This window comes from Diorhabda carinulata, chromosome 3 (genome assembly GCF_026250575.1).
Source record: "Diorhabda carinulata isolate Delta chromosome 3, icDioCari1.1, whole genome shotgun sequence".
NCBI classification, from domain to species: Eukaryota; Metazoa; Arthropoda; class Insecta; order Coleoptera; family Chrysomelidae; genus Diorhabda; species Diorhabda carinulata.
In genome coordinates, this window is record NC_079462.1 from 28,954,225 (window position 1) to 28,971,950 (window position 17,726).

Sequence of the window (17,726 nt, forward strand, 5' to 3'; positions counted from 1 at the left end):
AGATGGCGCACTGAAAAGCTGCTTTTCAATTACACAATTTGAGCGCCTAATCGAGCAGATCGCTTCAAACCCGTGTTCCAAATTGTTGTTTTCCAGATCTGTGCGCCGTTGCATTTTCCCCTTGTCCCTCAAACAACAGATGAATGTTTCGGGCTCAAAGATCCTTAAAATTGGGCTTTCAGCACAAACTGTAAAATTGAGGTTATGTGGACATTTATTTCAAATTCATTTCGATTTTTTAGATTTACAGTTGTTTGCTTGAAATAAAATTTTCTTATTGAATTTAGAGATAAATTTCTTAATGAAAAAGACTATAAAAGGGTAAGAAAGTCTATATAGTAAAAAACATTTTGATCACCTTCATCATGAATATTAAAATAAGGATAAAATCAACTTCCAAGTAAAAAATATTTTGATAAAAACCGCAACAGGTCGAAACGACAAATTTTTACCTATCTTTAAATAAAAAAAAACTAATTTTAAATCAGAAAAGACCTAGAATCAAAGCTATTTAAAAATAAGCATAACAAAAGGTCTTGGAAATAAGAAATTTATAGTAAAGAAGTGCTTTCATAGTATTCGTATTTTATATACAATTAATCAAATATCTTGAATTTCGGACAGATAAACAAATAATTTCCGACATGTTTTTAAAGTTGACACTTGACACAAAGCTTAACGAAATTTGCTCCAATTGATTTGCCAAGCTCATGAGCGTCGAGCCCATGGATTTCGTGCACATAGTGCTTAATAAATTGAAAAGCGACAAATGTCACAAACAAGGCCGCCAGCCATTCAGAATAAAAAAACTGCAGTCTCCGCAGACAGCTGTTACAAAAAGAAGCGTAGAATTGGGATTCTTCAACAGCTATTTTGGACTTTTTCCTATTGGTATTTACATACAACCAAAATTTCTTATGACCATTTGCTAGCTGTTAATGTACATTTTTCATGACTTCGACGTATATCTCTTTTAAGTTTGGCTTGAATTTTACTAAATTCATTGTAGTCAGACAGAAGATATTCCACTTTTAGTTTACGAATCATGTCGTTTTAATGACGTAAATACCACTAACCAGAGTACCGATGTATATATAAGCCTTGTGTCAATTTAAATTGACTTAAATGTCATAACAAAAGTTTTGTTAAATTGGGTGTTTTTGTTTTACTTCACCTTATTTAGGAAAATGGATGTATTTAATAAAGTAATTAATCAAGTTAGTAGTTCAGTGCATAGTACTGTATCTCAATTATCGGGTGTGTTACCTGGAAATCCAGTAACTAGAGAGTTCGAATCTTCTGCCCATGTTGCTTCAGCAGGTCCAGGTATTTAATCAATTACACTGTCTTTATATTCTTCGTTATTTCCGAATTTTCAGGTTTATTATGGAAAATTTACAAAGGGAACAAGAGATCCACTAAACAAGCAGCTTCAATATTTGTATTTGAAAAACGTCAACTGGAAAGGTTCAATAAAAATGATAGAGAACTTATTCTAGAGAGCTTACGTAGAGGAATTGTACAACTTACAAAGATTCGACATCCTAAAATTCTAACAGTTCAACACCCTTTAGAAGAAAGTAGGGATAGTTTGGCATTTGCCACAGAACCAGTATTTGCCAGCATAGCAAATATTTTAGGACATACCACAAATATGCCACAACCAGCAAATATATCAGATTATAAATTATTTGATATTGAAATTAAATATGGTTTACTTCAAGTAACTGAAGGATTGGCATTTTTACATAATGATGTTAAATTGATACATAGAAATATTAGCCCAGAAAGCATTATTATAAATACACAAGGAGCTTGGAAAATATTTGGTTTCGATTTTTGTGTCATTAATACTAATCCTCCAAACATAACATCAAATTTTCCTTTCGAGGATTATAGTCCAACAATGCCTTCAGTATGCCAACCTAATTTAGATTATCTAGCTCCAGAAAATATAATATCTTCATCACATTCTCTAGCCAGTGATATGTTTTCATTGGGAATGCTAGCTTATACTTTGTACTCGCCTGATAAGAAGTGCTTTAAGCCTGTGAAGGATTTATCACAATTTAAATCAAGAGTATCAGAGCTGAAACACTTGAATACAGGAAAGTTGCAATTTGTACCAGATGAATTGAGAGATAATATTAAATTATTGATTAATGCTACTCCAGATGTTAGACCCGACACACATCAATTTCTTAAAGTAAGTATTTTTATTCAAAAATATGTTTTTCCTATGTCTTTGGTTGATTAATGCAAACATTTCAGGAACTGATCTAAGTCATAATTTTGAATTTAAAATATAACCACTTATTTTAGTTTCAGTTACTTTATTTGTTTTTTTTTGAAATTTGTGTGATTATAAGATGCCCGTGGCATTTCAATAAAAATTTTGTTTTTTACATGTCTATATGCTGCTATATATGTTTTTTCCTGTGTATATCTGTCTGCTTACACAAAATTTTTATTAGTTAGCCATTGGTGTATGAAATTAATGATAAAAATTACTCAACAGGCTTCTTTGAAAATCATGTAGTTTTGAGAAGAAAATATTTTTTTCATTTCCTATAATCTTTTTATTTGTATTATATTCTAAAATAAAATACTTGAAATTGTTATGAATATTTGATAAAACTAATTTTTCTAAAAAGATAAGGTCAGAATGGGGGTCTATACTCAGGTGTACACATGGTAATCAAAGTGTTGAAAGATATTTGAAAAACAGTGACAAAAGCTTCGTTATTCAAAATTATTATAAAAATAGAATATGATCACTACTTACATTCAATTTTTTGTATGATTCTATTGTGTAATGATGTACGAAAATATTACACCATCATTCACTACTGATAAATTCACTGTAATAAATCATTGAATTGGAAAAATATGAATAAGATCATGAAATTTTATTATCAACAGCTTTGTAATCTTTATGATTCCACAAAATTCCTACATCGTGGACTCCTTTGGACTACATATTACAGAAATAAGTAAGATACTAGTAAAGTATAATAAAATAGTTCAAATGATGTAAAGTAGTTAACAAAAACTTATTTTTGATTAAAATAAAAATAAAACTACTATTTTCCAAAATTTGGATCCTCATTTCTAATTTAATCATGCTCTTAGCTCTTATTTCAGCTGTAATTACTTTTGACATTATTTATATTCTCATCTGCTTGAATGCTGCCTGAATTATTTTAATAAAAAGTTTCCACAATCGTTTATATATTAGCATCTCCCCAAACAATAAAGTCCATAGGCATGATACCTAATAGGTCATGTTATTTATTTAGCTCTACTAATCTAGCTATTAGGACAGATACTGAGATATTGTTACAATTCATTATTAGAATGAGGAAGAAAACATTCATTCTGAAAAAAACATTGCTGGTCTCATCTAGTTTTAGTACAGCACTCATTAAATGTGCAGTTGGGTTTTTATTTCAGTTTTCTTTTATTATCTATTTTATTAATTACAGATTCCATTTTTTGACGATATTGGTATCAAAACTTTAACTTATCTTGACTCAGTCCTACAATGGGATAATCTTCAAAAATCACAATTTTATAAAGGATTACCAGAAGCATTGCCCAGATTACCACACAGGGTAAAATTGCAACGAGTTGTTTCTTGTTTAGCGCATGACTTAAATCAAAATGCAATGGTACCCTTCATTTTACCAAGTTTATTGGAAATAGCGCAAGATTGTTCACAACAGGAATACTGTACTATCATTTTGCCACTTATAAAACCTCTGATGACAATCTTAGAACCAATTCAGGTATGTATCAAATTTTCCTTTTATATAATTGCACTAAAGTAGTAATATACACTTCTATTGATATAAAGAATCTTTATACTACTATGAATTGGGTCAATATGTTGCCCAAGGATCTTATACTTTTCTTTAACTATTTACTTCTAAGGCCTTTTTATATGTTTATCTTGATGAGGTCTATTTTGATTGAAAATCACTTCAAAATAACCTGTTATTTATATATTTTATATTTATATACTTCTATTTGAAAACTTGGTTTTTATATATAAACATTTGTTTAAGGTTCTTCTCATAATGCTTCAAAATATGGAACTCCTGTTGAAACTAACTCCAGCAGAAGATATTCAAAGACACGTCCTTCCAATGTTGTACAGAGGTTTAGACGCTGATACACCACAAATCCATGAATTATGTTTATCAGTAATTCCGACTTTTGCTAATTTATTAGATCATTCGAATGTGAAAAATAGCCTCCTTCCTCGAATTAAAAAACTCTGCCTGCATACATCAACGCTGTCAGTTAGGGTAAATTGTTTGTTGTGTGTCGGTAGGCTATTAGAACATTTAGACAAATGGTTAGTACTGGATGAAGTATTACCATTTTTACCTCAAATACCGTCACGAGAACCAGCAGTTTTGATGGGGATATTGGGTATATACAAATTAGCTTTGACCCACAAAAAACTTGGAATTACAAAAGAAATCATAGCTTCTAGAGTGCTACCCTTTTTAATTCCACTATGTATAGAGAACGGTTTAACAATGTCTCAATTCAATGCATTAACTTCATTAGTAAAAGAAATGTTCCAAATAGTAGAAAACGAACATAGAACAAAATTAGAGCAATTAAATTCAGTTAAAGATGAGCAAAAAGTTTTAGCCAGTACTACACCAATAGTTACGCCCAAATCAAAACCATTGGAATTAGATTCAGCATTTGCTGGTCTTGGTCTAGATAATTATGTGAATGGAGCGAGCCTACAACCAAAACAAAATGTGAGACAACCAAAAATGGTGAATAACCAAGAAAATATCACTCCAAAGAAAACTGAAATCAATTCAACTTCATTACTAGACGACTGGATGAGTGATACAACAGTTATTAGTCAAAATCAATCTGCTAATACTTCTTTTACAATAAATAACATTTCAATGGGGTCAAATAAACCAATAAATGCAACAAATATTCAAAGTAATTGGAACGGTTTAATGAATCACAATAGCTATTCCCCTATATCATCTATGAGTAAAAGATCTGTTCAAAATAATTCTAGTTCAATGGAATTCACACCTTGGACTAGCTTCCATAATAAGACTAACGATTCATTTAATTGGAATGCTTTAGATAATCTTTTACCAAATAATAATGGTAATATTAGTAGTAATACTTCCAAAATACCTATGAATAAAATGGCAGCGCATAAAGTTCCATTATTATTACCCAACAATGGGAATACCAGTACTACGCAATCTCCAGGATTATCCAATGATGATATCATGGATCTTTTAAGTTGAGTTTCTTTTTCCTAAAATGCTGTTTATGTTGTAATGGTGGACCCAACCCTAACAGAAACTTTGTACATATTAGACAATACTTCACTTTTTGTTGCATTATATCATTTTCTGTCTCTCTATTATATTCCTCATTTTCCTAAATTTCAGCCAATAACAGATATCATAATCAATTATCTCGTAGCATTTTTTGTGATTACATATTATGCAACTGTATTTAGTAACTTCTTCATTAATTTCTAACATCCACTTTTCACATTCTCCTCGCCAAAATTTTGGATAGTTGGAGAAGTAATTTCACTCTGTTGCTATGTTTTTTAATTCTCTTGCCCTTTTTTGCATTAACAACTATATAAATCAATTGAGGCTTGCAGTACCATTTTGCATACTAATGTAGCTGGACTTAGTCTATCTTGAAAGAAAAGAGACAAATAATGCCCAATTGCTAAAAAAATTTCCTTCCATCAAATTTAAGTATGGAAATAAAATGGTAGGTTTTCTTGGTTCCATATTTTAATGATATTTTCGTTCCTTTTGTTGTCTCAATCTAGAGATCCAAGAATGCTAGTCAGCTATGAGCTCTCCCCCATTGTTTGTGGAGATATATCCACAACATTTGATATATTAGAAAAAGAGAGAAAATGAAAATCAGCCTTATTTTTCGGCACATGATTATATATTTAATGTAAAATGTATACTTGTCAAAAATTGTTCTTTATCGATTATATTGGACACACATATAAATATATCTATGAAAATGAAGTTTGTTAATATTTATCCAATTCAACCTTATGACTATTATTTAATGGCCAATTGCACCATAAGCTTAATAATGGTTTAAATTTTAACACTGCCTTAAGGCCACTTATACCGTCTGTTTAACAGTGGTTTATATTCTTTTATTTATTGACAGTTTCTGCATAAATCCTAACCCCAAAAAATGTAGGAAGCTTGTGCAAATTGCTTGTAAAAACTCAGGTCTCACTTGTGAGAGTGAAAAGGAACGTGTATTGAATAATCAAGAGTTTTGATGTAAATGGAAAGCAGCTATCATCTTTGGGTTTTCATAATAAGTTGAATTAATTTCACATTTTAAAACCTACGGTTCTTCATATTCTATAGCTTATTGGGCAGGATTTAGTTTCCTAATGACTTGTACTACCTACTGCACCACACACTATTTTTACTAGGTGACACAGCATTTTGGAGTCACCTATCCCTATGAATATTTTATTTTTGAGCATGTATCTGCTGTAAGGTGAAGTTAGTTTATTTCATATAGAAATTCCTGGAAAGGAAATATCCAACAGACTATCACTTTTCGTTTTAACAAATTTAAAAAAAAAACTACTCCGGTAACATAATCAAAAAAATGTGCTCCCTGAAGTTAGTTTCTAGTACCAACATGCCTATCTTTAACCAACTCTCTCTAAACAGAAAGTTAAATTTTAACTATGGGTTGAAATCATATGGTGCAAGGATGTAGAAATTAATTGGTTAGTTAGTTTCAAACTGCTGCTCAGCAGAGGTGGATAGACACTTGGCATGAGACAAGTGAGGCACATATAGATGAACCCGGTGCGTATCACTCCAAACAACTGCACTGCTCCAACAAGCGCGAAATCCAACTAGTGACCAGACAGTGAGTTAAAACACCTGGGTAGACCTCACAACTTACTTAATGACATCAAAAGGTTCAAGCCAGAGCGCTTGATTGGCTTCTCAAAGGACATCAGCCTCTAGTAATGTCAAGTGGAGCACAATTGGCCTATGTGCTCAACAGCTCCCTGGTCGCCCACAACTATGAACCTAAGATCAAGATATTGTAGAATTTTCACAATTTAAAATACGGGAGAATGTAGCAAAAATATTGAACTGACTGAAATAAAAAAAATGATACAGAGAATATTTAAATTATGTTATATCATTCAAGGTGGATTTTAAATACATGACATCATATCTCCTTTATATAATGTAATAGTAGAAAAAAAAATTTTCTAGAAAGTTGAAAGTATTTATTTAATTTTTATAAATATAATGAAAAACAAAACAATATATTTGGAAACCATCATTTCCCCACTCTTTGTTCACATTTACTGTACTTCTCTAAATTTTGCAAAAATATAGAAAAGTTGACATTCTTAATGGCATCAACTTTGAAAAATTCAGTTAATCTTAACTGCCATGGTGGATACTTAGAAATATTAAATTTTTTACTAAATATTAGAGCCATATCAGGATCTGGAAATTCATATTGTTTTAAAAGATAGTCACTGATAATTTCTGTATTAATGTCTATTTCTTTGCTTAATGCAAAGGTCCTTATGAGTTTAACTATACACTGTCTTCCATCTTCTTCTGTTAAGATTTTAACATGAATTTTATGGCCTGTAAAACCATTTTTATGCTGCATTCCCGATTGAGTGTGCCATATTATGTTGCAGTTATCTAGTTTATTAAAATTCACTATTTGCTGTAAGTGTTCTTCTTGCTTTTTTAAATTACCTAAAAAGAAAATAAGATAAATGTGGGAATAAATTTACTTAGCTATGAAAAGTGCTGTGAAAATAACAAAAACAACTAGCAAATATATTGGTATCAGAATAATGTACTTAATATTTAATTTGTAGAAACTTTGATTTCCAAAATACAAAATTATATTTTACCTTTATCATCATAAAAACTAATAAATGGAATTCCAGCAGTTAGGCACCAAAATATAAGATTAGCTAAATCATATAGTGAATACTCTTCTAAATCCAGTATTATAGTTAAATGTAGAGGCTTTTTTGATAAATTAAACAGTCTTTTCTGTAACTGGTCAGGTCTATCATTGTGATTAAAATTGGAATATATAATCCTAATTGCTAATTTCGATATAAAAACAGATAATCTCCAGAGATAATAAAATATTGTGTATAAAGTATGTATTAAAATGTACACAATCTTATAGTGATTTAATACCGGCATTTTGATCTTGCTTTTTTAACAATAGAATTTACATTATGATGTAAATTTTTTTTGTTATTATGATTTAGCACCTGACAAACCTCATGATTTGCGCTATTCCACACCTCACTTTACTCATTGAACGACTGAATAAGCGTACTGTGAAAACCATAGATAACCTTTATATACGGAGGTGGTTACCAACTCAGCTTAAAATTTTTAATAATACGTTAAACAATTTTTTTATTGGTTTCAAGCTAAATCGTTCAAGTGTACAATCATGATTGGTTATATTACTGATACTGATTAAACCTGTACATATGAAAAGAAGAAGTGCCACGGACTTAGTTATGGTGAATGGTCTCGATCCTATAGTATATTTTAAATTTGGTTGATATTTTCAACATGGCTGTGACTATTCACACGTTCCCAAGGAGACACGGGCACACGGATGATTTAAAAATCCGTGGTAATTTTTAAAAACTTGTGGTATCTTATTTATTACTGAATTTATACGTGTCTTGTATACTTAAAACTTTAAAAGCCAGTTTCTTAAGTAGGTAATTGTTGTTAACTTGGTTTGAAAAGCAAATAAACTATTGATGATTTATAATAATTGTAGGCAATTCGTCGACTGGTTAAAAAATTTTTTCTTGCTAAAAGCCAACATTTGTTGTAGAAATTTAAAATTATATGTTTAATTTTCTACGCTCAAGCCCGTGACACCCGTAATACAAACCGTTGATACCTTTAATATAAACCCATGACAACTGTGATACAAACTCTTGACAGGTAAAACATTATCTTATAACTTATTATTTGTCTGTTACAATCTTGTAATATGCCATTCGGCTTGTTCCGTTTTTTTTTAAATGGCATGTTACAATTTATAATTTGTCTATTTTTAATTCCGTGCAAACGTTAATTTTTTAATACCAAAAAAATGGGAGTTACAGTAGGTCATTTCGAGTAACGTTATTTGACACGTCGGTCATATTATCGTGGTGGACAAACAAAGACTATTTCATTTGTGTATAGAGAATTTATTCTTTCGAGTGCTTTTTTGATTGAAGTGAATAATAAATGAATATCTTTTGCCAAAAAAAAAACGAAAATAGAACACCAATATAACCATAATTTTAATGTAAATAATGCAATAATTGTTGCTCGTGACAATATAGTGGCTGGTTATGACGTCATGCCAAATTGACCTATTAATTATAAATAATCATGTAGATTTATGGTATTATTTCAATCACACTGTATTTTGAATTTCAAATGATTAAATCTTGAAAATGAAATCTGCATTAGTATTGGATAATTGATGTGAATTGAAATGATCAGATGTGTATGAAGTTGTGCAATTTAAATAGTATTTATTTGTCTATTAGCTATTTACATTTTTGTGCATTTAAAAGTTATTATTTGTTGCGAATTGTGCTGTCGTGTTTACTTACTCAATATGAGTAAACGAGTAAAAGCCTGCTATGTACCAGGATGCACGAATAAGCAAGCGATAAGGTGAGAGTAATATTTACTATTTATCAACATGAAAATATTTAAATTGAAATCAAGTTCATATCTATACGAGAATACTCTTTTCTTCCTTACTTCATTAATTTGTATTTAGGAAATCATTTTGTTGAATGGTTAAATATGTTGAATGATTTTATCCTGATTTTACTTTTTTATAGACATTCCATCCTACAAATGAAGACGTTTGCAGAATTTGGTTGTACAGAATAAATAATCCCAAGTTAATGCTTACAGTATTATCATCACATAGAATATGTGACATTCATTTTGAACCAATTTGTAGAAACCCCAATGGTAGGTTAAAAAAACTTTCACTGCCAACTCTACATTTATCTGGTACTATGACAATAAACTTCTTATAAATCCTAGAGAAAAGTTATGCAGAGGAAAAGAATTGCTATTTCCTCCAATAGTCAATGTCCCAATTTATAAATCATTCAATAGATGCTCAAAATATACAGGATCAGATCTTGTCACTCCTTATGTGGCAGGTTCAGTAGCGAAGAAATTATTTAAAAGTCTCAAATGCCACTTGTGTAAAAATATAATATTGTCAAACGAATTAATTAAGGCAAATTCATCAATATATTCTAGGGAACATAAAAAAATGTTTTATGTGCGCCTTCAGCAAAATTCTGTGATATTTTTAAAAGTTTTTCTGATAAAATCTTGGAAAGATTGCCCCAGTTAATCAATTCGTTAGGCATAAAGAAACAAATATTTCGTTTGGAGAATTTTACAGACATTTCCTCAATATTTTGTTCAGATAAAAGGATTATGTAAATATGTTTGTTAATATTAATTTTAACATATGCATCTTTCATTACAAAGGTATTATTAATAAAATTTTGAAGGACAAAGATCAACAATATAAAGAATCCGATGTAGTGATGAATATGGCATATGTAAAATATAGGGAAAGCTGCAAGAAAGACAATGGTAATCATTAATTATCCATGGTTATAAAATCAGTTTTTTATATACCATTGTATGTACCATGTACAAATAAACATTTTTTAAACAGCATCTCATTGTTGACAGTCTTAAGTCTGCTAAAATGTGAAGGAAAATTTTTTGTTTGTGGATATAGTTATAAAATGTCAAAAACAAAATAAAAATTATAATAATCATCCCGTGTTTCAATATTCCATCTACCTACATCTTATATACACCATTTAATTTTGAAATTTAGATGTCCCGACCTGGTTGTCACATAAATTGTAAATGGAAACAAAATATTTTACAAAATACTTCATTTAATTTCAGGTATTTATATTTTCTTGTAAACAACAATATTTGAATTTGAAATGTTAGCAAAATGAAAGTATTTTGCGTAATATTTTTGTTTCATTGACAATTTGATGCGACAACTTGCTTCGAGTATTTAAAATTACTTGAGTTATTTTCAAATTTCCCGCGAAGTTAGCATGGATATGAACCTTAGATCAAATCTTTGATTATAGAAATATTTTTCTTGGTACGGAGCCAATCCGAGAGATGTCGCTAAAATCGAACTTTGTCGTCAAATTTTTATACAGAGTGGCAGATCTATCGAGTATATAATCTTTGTAAACGATCATAGATAACTTAGAAAAGAGCTGATAACTGAGGTAATTAGTAGATTTCTGTGGTCTCGGTTATTTATTTTAGTAACCCTTAAGAAATATGATCGTGTAGTAAATAACTGTACCTATAGTATATGGTATAATTTTTCTGAAATAATTCAAATGACCATGGACCAAAAAGTTGTACCAGAAGTAAACTTGCAGCATGATTTATATTTACAAGAGATTGAAGGCATAGATGACTACTGGGGTCCCACATTCAGGTATTCGTATAATTTTCTTCCACCTTTTTTTTTCATTAATACTTCTATTCTAGAGCAATTTTTGATAACGAAGAACACATTGAGTTTAAACAAAAACTGAATGAACGAATTAAACACCATGACAAAGATATTGAAAGGCTGTGCAATGTATATTATCAAGGATTTATAGAATCCGTTAAAGAGCTATTAGAAGTTAAATCTCAGGCAAACAAGCTGAATGTAAGAATGCACAATGACTATCCATATAGCAATTGAAGTTTGTTGTTTTAGAGCCAGGTTATAACTTTGGACAAACAAGTTCATGTTGCTGCAGAAGGGATAACAAAGTCTGGATCAGAATTATTGCAAGCTAGAAAAGTTCAGAGTAATATAGCTGTAGTCATAGCTCAACTTAATTTATGCTTACCTGTTTTAACGAGTTATTCTAAGTTACAGAAACAGATTGCAGACAAAAGGTAACAAAGAATTATAAACACTGGAATCAGTGTACAGCAAAATAACTTCCTCTTTTCAAAACCTTACGAAACCTATTATATGAACAAAAAACTTTACTTTTTATAAAATATATCTAAAGTTTTGTTTTACTTGGTTTTTACAATTCACATTAGGTATCCACAGGGCTGTCTTTCAAGACCAGGGGGTTCTCAGTACACAAGATTACATGATCTTTTCAAAGAACGAAATAAATTCGAACAGCTTCATCAAGTTATGTATAATGTTTAACATACAAAATAAATTTATGGAGTGATCCCCCCTGCTTGATATACTGATTAAACTCTTTTCTAGCGTTTATCATGATTCTCGTATTGTTACCAATTGGTTCTTAGATGCTAGTCTGTAAACCAGTAGATCAAATTCAGAGCGCACTTGCCAAACTTTAGATTTCTCCATCATGACCAGACAGGATCGTCTTCACGGTCCATGTCGTGAAGGACTTCGTAACAATTTTTTCAGAATAATTAATATGTTATGTTTTGCAGATATTACCCGGCTCTCAAAACACTGGAAGAATTAGAACATTTACATTTGCCCCATGTTGCAAATTACAGATTTTCAAAGCAACTACAAGAGAATATTCCAAAGTAATGGTAAAAACAAAACTAATCATTAATTATTTATTCTATGAATTATTTTAGATATCGAGAGAAAATTGAAGCTGCTTCGATGTCTGATTTGAAAGATTTTTTAGAAAATATAAGAAAATTTTCTCCTAAAGTTGGAGAAGTGGCAATCAAACATGTAAGTTATACTCGTGGATTATATATTTGAATAATTATTTGTATTGATTTCAGACTAGTGAACAATTAGCAAGTGATCCTACTGTGGTAGGTAGAAAAAAGAAAAGAATAGCTCCACAACCACTTGGTGAGTGATTCATAAAAATTGAATTGTGATGATAAAACAAGTTTCAGAAACTTCCGATTTCTCAAATATATTATTCATAAATTGATGTTACATTAATTTTTCTTGGACTAGAACTAGTATTAGGATAATTTAATTTTTAATTGCTGAATTACCAAACAGGTCAGTATTTAGATGAGGACCGAAGTGCTCAAGAATTAATAGACTTTTCACCAATATACAGAGGTTTGCACATTGCCCATGTACTAGGAAGATCCTCAACATTTGAAACATATTATCGAGCAGAAAGAACTAAGCAAGTTAGGTTAGTTCTACAACCACCAACAAATATGGTAAGTACATAGACCATTGTAGTAATTGTGTTTTTAAATAAGTTATGAAACTCCATTATATCAGGATTATTTTAAAAGTTAACTCGGTACAAACATTTATATCTTTTTATTATGTTCAGCATGAATCTGAAGCAAGCTACCGCTCCTATATCCATGCAATTCTTGGTTTCTTTATCCTTGAAGACCATGTTCTAAATACTGGTAGAGGTTTAATTACAAGAGCGTTTTTAGATGAAATGTGGTCCATGGCATTATCCAAAATTGTTACAGCTCTCCAAACAAATTCAGTAAGAAAAAAAATAAAATTCTTTGTTCGAGATTACAATGTGTATATTGTGTAATATTGTAAAATTTTCAGGCTTATTGTACTGATGCTACTTTAATCCTAAGAATAAAAGATTTGATAATGTTATTTTGCACAACTTTGAGAAACTATGGTTATTCTGTAAAACCTCTGTGGGAATTGGTAAGAGAATTAAGAGATCATTATACAGAAGTATTGATGCAGAGATGGGTCCAGGTGTTTAGAAAAATTTTATCAGCAGAAGATTTTCAACCAATCAAAGTAAGTATATTGAAGCTCCAAATTCAATTTAACTCACTCACTCAGTTTATGATGACAAGTAATATTTTATATCAAATTTTTAAATTGTGGAACAGCAAAATGGAATAAATTTGTTAATAAATAAATAAGATAATAAAAACGCTTAGACATGTCGATTTGTATTTTTAAACGAATTTCCTACAAAAAAATTATACAAAGTGTTTCATGTTGACAATGGCCAATACCAATTTTCTTATGTTTAATTGCAACCCCCTGTATAATTCTGATCTGAAAGCAGCTGTTCAACATTAACTACACATACATGTAATATTATTGTTCATCATGTTGTAGGTGGAGAATCAAGAAGAACTAAATGAGGTATTATTGTCTTTTCCATGGGAAGGAGATATTCCAGATGATATAAAATATCCTTACAGTTTTCCTTTTTCAAGAATGGTACCAAAAATTTACAGAGAAGTTAAAGAATTCATATATGCTTGCGTAAAATTTTCAGAAGATCTGAATCTTAGGTAAGTTACGTCGCAAAAAATACTTTTATCCCGAGTTAAGTGATAATATATTATTTTTAGTCAAGTAGAAGTTGACGAAATGATAAGGAAATCAATGAATTTACTCCTTACTAGAACGTTCAATGGATGTCTCTCATCAACATTTAGAAGTCCTCATGTTAACTTACAAGAAATTATTCAAATTATTGTTGATACGGGTTATTTAGAAGAAGCAAATATCTACCTAGATGAATTCATTTCAAATATAACAGGGTTAGTATATTAATTTCTTTTAGTTGAATTTTCAGTTTATATATTTTTTTTTTTCAGAGAGGAGTCACGAGGTGCAAATTTTGGTCTTGTACATGGACAATCCGCTCTTTTTTCAGTATCCCGGGAGGAAGCCGTGAGACAAATTTGCGAAAAATTGAAGCAAAAGTTGGACGAATTTATAGAATTGGAAAATTACGATTGGCTGTTAGTAGAACCTAAAGGACACGCTTCCAGTTATATATCTGATATTATAGCATTTCTTCAAACTACATTCCAAAGTTTTACAAATATACCTGTTAGTATTCTCAAAATCACGTAAACGCTTTTTAGAACATGTTTTATTACAGTTAGAAGCCGCCCAAATTGCTTGCAAATCTGCATGTGATCATATAGCAAAATCTTTATTTGCAATGCTTATGAATGAAGAAATTAAACAAATCTCTATGGGAGCCCTTAACCAACTCAATTTAGATTTACTACAATGTGAACGTACGTAATACTCATTTGATAAACTAAGATGACATATTTTGTATTTTCTACTTGGTCTGATAGCATTACTTCCTTTTTTAAAATGCTCGCCATGGGCAGTGCTGACACAGTTCATTTGCAATCATACATCATACAAGTCATACTTTTCAATCATTCCTTTCCTTTCTTTTCAATGAACATCTTTTCCATCTATACAAGATAGCAATAATGCAGAAACTTTTTGAATGTGACTTCATTTTTCTGAGAAAGGCAAGTGCAGTTTTTCTAGAAGCCATTTCCAGTGTTTCTCCAAAAATCCCAAAGTGGTATACAATTTACTCAAATTGAATTATTGATTCCTGGTCCTATAAAAAAAATTACAGCGACACTACTTTTCGAGCGATTTGTTAACTTGTTACAGAATTTTTTTTCCTGCGGTTGGATAAGTTATGACTTCCACCGCAAGTGGTTAAAATAAGAATGAGAAATCACTACCAATGTAATGCTTGATATACTGGCAAATGTTAGTATTCGTCTTACTCTATACATGGAGATTAGGAAATCTCAAATACTTGATTTGATTTTCAAAAATAATTAAAAAAACTTAAAATGAAAAGTTTGTAATGCATATAATGAGTTTATTTAAGTGTTCAAAAAGGAAGTTATGTTGACTCAGATTATGTATTTAAAAATCAAATTATTGAATTTAAATTTTTGTTTTTGTAGAATTTGCAGCTTCTGAACCAGTGAAAGATTTACCAGAAGGAGCATTGCTTTCATATTTTGAGAGTCTTAGAGAAATTTTAGATTTATTCATATCATGGGATTGGCCTACATATTTCCATGATTATGCACAAGACACTAGTAAATACTCTAAAGTAAATCCTGATATTGCGATAGTACTCTTAGAAAAGTAAGTGTTTTCTTTGCAAGGTACGGTCTGATATAAAATATTTTTTTGCGATTGTGATTAGCATTGGTAATCTATTAATCATAAATTCCTCATTATGTAGCATATGGCAATATTTTATGTAAAATTATCAACTGGTCATATAGGATTTGTTTTATATTAATTGGATCAAGAGGAGGGTACAGTTGTGTCTGGATTATACCCTCTTATCCGCCATTTGGCTGATGAAAGAGTTTACTAGGCTACAAGGCATATTTTAGTGTTTTGAACGCTCCGGGCAAAACAAAAGTTGTCTTCCTTTTATACAAGTATATACAAATTTATTTCAAATAAAACAAACAGCAAAAAAACAATTACACAATAAAGAACTGTATAACAAATATATTTATTGCTTGTTAAAAAAATGAAGATCAATTTCAATTCATGAAACCTAAAAGGATAATGAATGTAAAAAAATACTTTTTATATTGGAGCCACGGGCGGTCATCTGCCCCTTTATTTAGCCCTGTTAGTTTATAGGAGAACCGTAAAAAATCAGCATATTGACAAGGGATGAAGGAGTGCGTTTGGAGATGTGGAATTCATTTTACCTTTGATGGTAATCGGGAGAAAGGGGTTAAGTTACTTTTTTCTTAGGTTTTCATGAAAGAAGACATCTACAAGTGATGTGAACAGGTTGAAATTGGAATTAAGTCTATATTGACATAAACTAAGATAGAAGTAGGTTTTTTATAGGCAGATATTTTCATGGATTATCTTCATGAGACCGACTTGTCTTCATACTCTGCCAGGAGTGATGGTCAAGTTGATAATTCAGTTTACACAATACTGCATTCAATCAATGTATGTATATAAATGTAATAATGGAGATCAACACGACATAATGGCCATTGAAAGAGGTCGTCTTAATGGTCATATTGTTGACATTTAGAACTATCAGTCCTACTTTTGTAGGAGACACTTTTCTCTCCTTATTTTTTCAACAGTAATGGTTGAATTTAAAATATATATTACTTTCATGTTTGTTAAGTTTCAATTCTCCCTCTATAATAGATAGTAATTTTTTGCTCAAATTCATTATATTTTTTAAAATTAAGAAATCAAATTTATGACTTAATTTTGGTGAAAAGATGAAATATATATTTGAATATTTTGTAGATTAAGAGAAGGTGACAAGAAAACTATGTTTACGGTACTGAAAAAAAGTGAGAGAGATAAAAAGAAACTTCTTGATACAGTTCTCAAACAGTTAAGACAACTGTCCCAAATACCGCCAGGAAAATAATATATTGCATAATAATCTTTATTTTCAGTAAATATTTTTATTCTATACAGATATTATTTAAAAACTTGTTAATGGTTCAAAAATAAATTGTTTTATAAAAGAAACCTTTTTTTTCACTATAGGCATATACACTAGATTGGGCAAAAAACGACTTTTTTTAAGGATACTATTAACATGATAAAAAAATATTGTGAAACGCCCCTTAATATTGTAATCAAATTTCACAAAATTTTTTTCATTAAAAAGTAAAAAGAATAATAAAAGTTCATTCTCGTAGTCTGAAGTAAACTAGTGTTTTCTCCATATTGCAAGTGTACACTTTACCATCACAATTACTCAACTATTCTATTGCAAAAGCTAATTGAGTACTTAATTTGTAATTGTACTCAATGCTGTAAAAACACATTTGGCTTTCTGTACCAGTTTCTAAATA

At 30.2% G+C, this 17,726-nt stretch overlaps 3 protein-coding genes and 1 long non-coding RNA gene across 4 annotated transcripts; 3 read left to right on the forward strand and 1 right to left on the reverse strand.

The window, feature by feature from the left end:
• Nucleotides 1-1,055: 1,055 nt before the first annotated feature.
• LOC130891058 (SCY1-like protein 2) lies at nt 1,056-6,055 on the forward strand. The gene is made up of 4 exons (XM_057795566.1): nt 1,056-1,326; nt 1,380-2,206; nt 3,486-3,788; nt 4,068-6,055. The coding sequence occupies exons 1-4, from the start codon at nt 1,188-1,190 to the stop codon at nt 5,298-5,300; spliced, it is 2,502 nt and encodes an 833-aa protein (XP_057651549.1). The 5' UTR covers nt 1,056-1,187; the 3' UTR covers nt 5,301-6,055.
• A 1,235-nt stretch (nt 6,056-7,290) lies between these two features.
• Nucleotides 7,291-9,018, reverse strand: LOC130891059 (uncharacterized). The gene is made up of 2 exons (XM_057795567.1): nt 7,964-9,018; nt 7,291-7,802 (listed from the first exon to the last, which is right to left on the reverse strand). The coding sequence occupies exons 1-2, from the start codon at nt 8,265-8,267 to the stop codon at nt 7,366-7,368; spliced, it is 741 nt and encodes a 246-aa protein (XP_057651550.1). The 5' UTR covers nt 8,268-9,018; the 3' UTR covers nt 7,291-7,365.
• Nucleotides 9,019-9,131: 113 nt separating this feature from the next.
• Nucleotides 9,132-10,912, forward strand: LOC130891060 (uncharacterized). Its single transcript, XR_009058846.1, has 2 exons — nt 9,132-9,767; nt 9,941-10,912. It is a non-coding gene; the product is annotated as an uncharacterized LOC130891060 (long non-coding RNA).
• A 338-nt stretch (nt 10,913-11,250) lies between these two features.
• LOC130891061 (exocyst complex component 6) lies at nt 11,251-17,397 on the forward strand. Its single transcript, XM_057795568.1, has 15 exons — nt 11,251-11,610; nt 11,664-11,829; nt 11,881-12,065; nt 12,591-12,692; nt 12,747-12,849; nt 12,903-12,975; nt 13,135-13,304; nt 13,424-13,591; nt 13,663-13,869; nt 14,200-14,378; nt 14,439-14,630; nt 14,688-14,925; nt 14,978-15,119; nt 15,825-16,011; nt 17,167-17,397. The coding sequence occupies exons 1-15, from the start codon at nt 11,510-11,512 to the stop codon at nt 17,291-17,293; spliced, it is 2,340 nt and encodes a 779-aa protein (XP_057651551.1). The 5' UTR covers nt 11,251-11,509; the 3' UTR covers nt 17,294-17,397.
• Nucleotides 17,398-17,726: the final 329 nt, after the last annotated feature.

What these genes read in the sequence shown, in the direction of transcription:
- LOC130891058 (XM_057795566.1), top strand. Translation starts at nt 1,188, where the DNA reads ATGGATGTATTTAATAAAGTAATTAATCAAGTTAGTAGTTCAGTGCAT. An exon ending in ACACACATCAATTTCTTAAA is followed by an intron (nt 2,207 to 3,485) that starts GTAAGTATTTTT and finishes TATTAATTACAG; the next exon opens with ATTCCATTTTTTGACGATAT. An exon ending in CAATCTTAGAACCAATTCAG is followed by an intron (nt 3,789 to 4,067) that starts GTATGTATCAAA and finishes CATTTGTTTAAG; the next exon opens with GTTCTTCTCATAATGCTTCA.
- LOC130891059 (XM_057795567.1), bottom strand. Translation starts at nt 8,267, where the DNA reads ATGCCGGTATTAAATCACTATAAGATTGTGTACATTTTAATACATACT. An exon ending in TAGTTTTTATGATGATAAAG is followed by an intron (nt 7,803 to 7,963) that starts GTAAAATATAAT and finishes TTTTCTTTTTAG; the next exon opens with GTAATTTAAAAAAGCAAGAA.
- LOC130891061 (XM_057795568.1), top strand. Translation starts at nt 11,510, where the DNA reads ATGACCATGGACCAAAAAGTTGTACCAGAAGTAAACTTGCAGCATGAT. An exon ending in TACAACCACCAACAAATATG is followed by an intron (nt 13,305 to 13,423) that starts GTAAGTACATAG and finishes TATTATGTTCAG; the next exon opens with CATGAATCTGAAGCAAGCTA. An exon ending in AGATTTACTACAATGTGAAC is followed by an intron (nt 15,120 to 15,824) that starts GTACGTAATACT and finishes TTGTTTTTGTAG; the next exon opens with AATTTGCAGCTTCTGAACCA.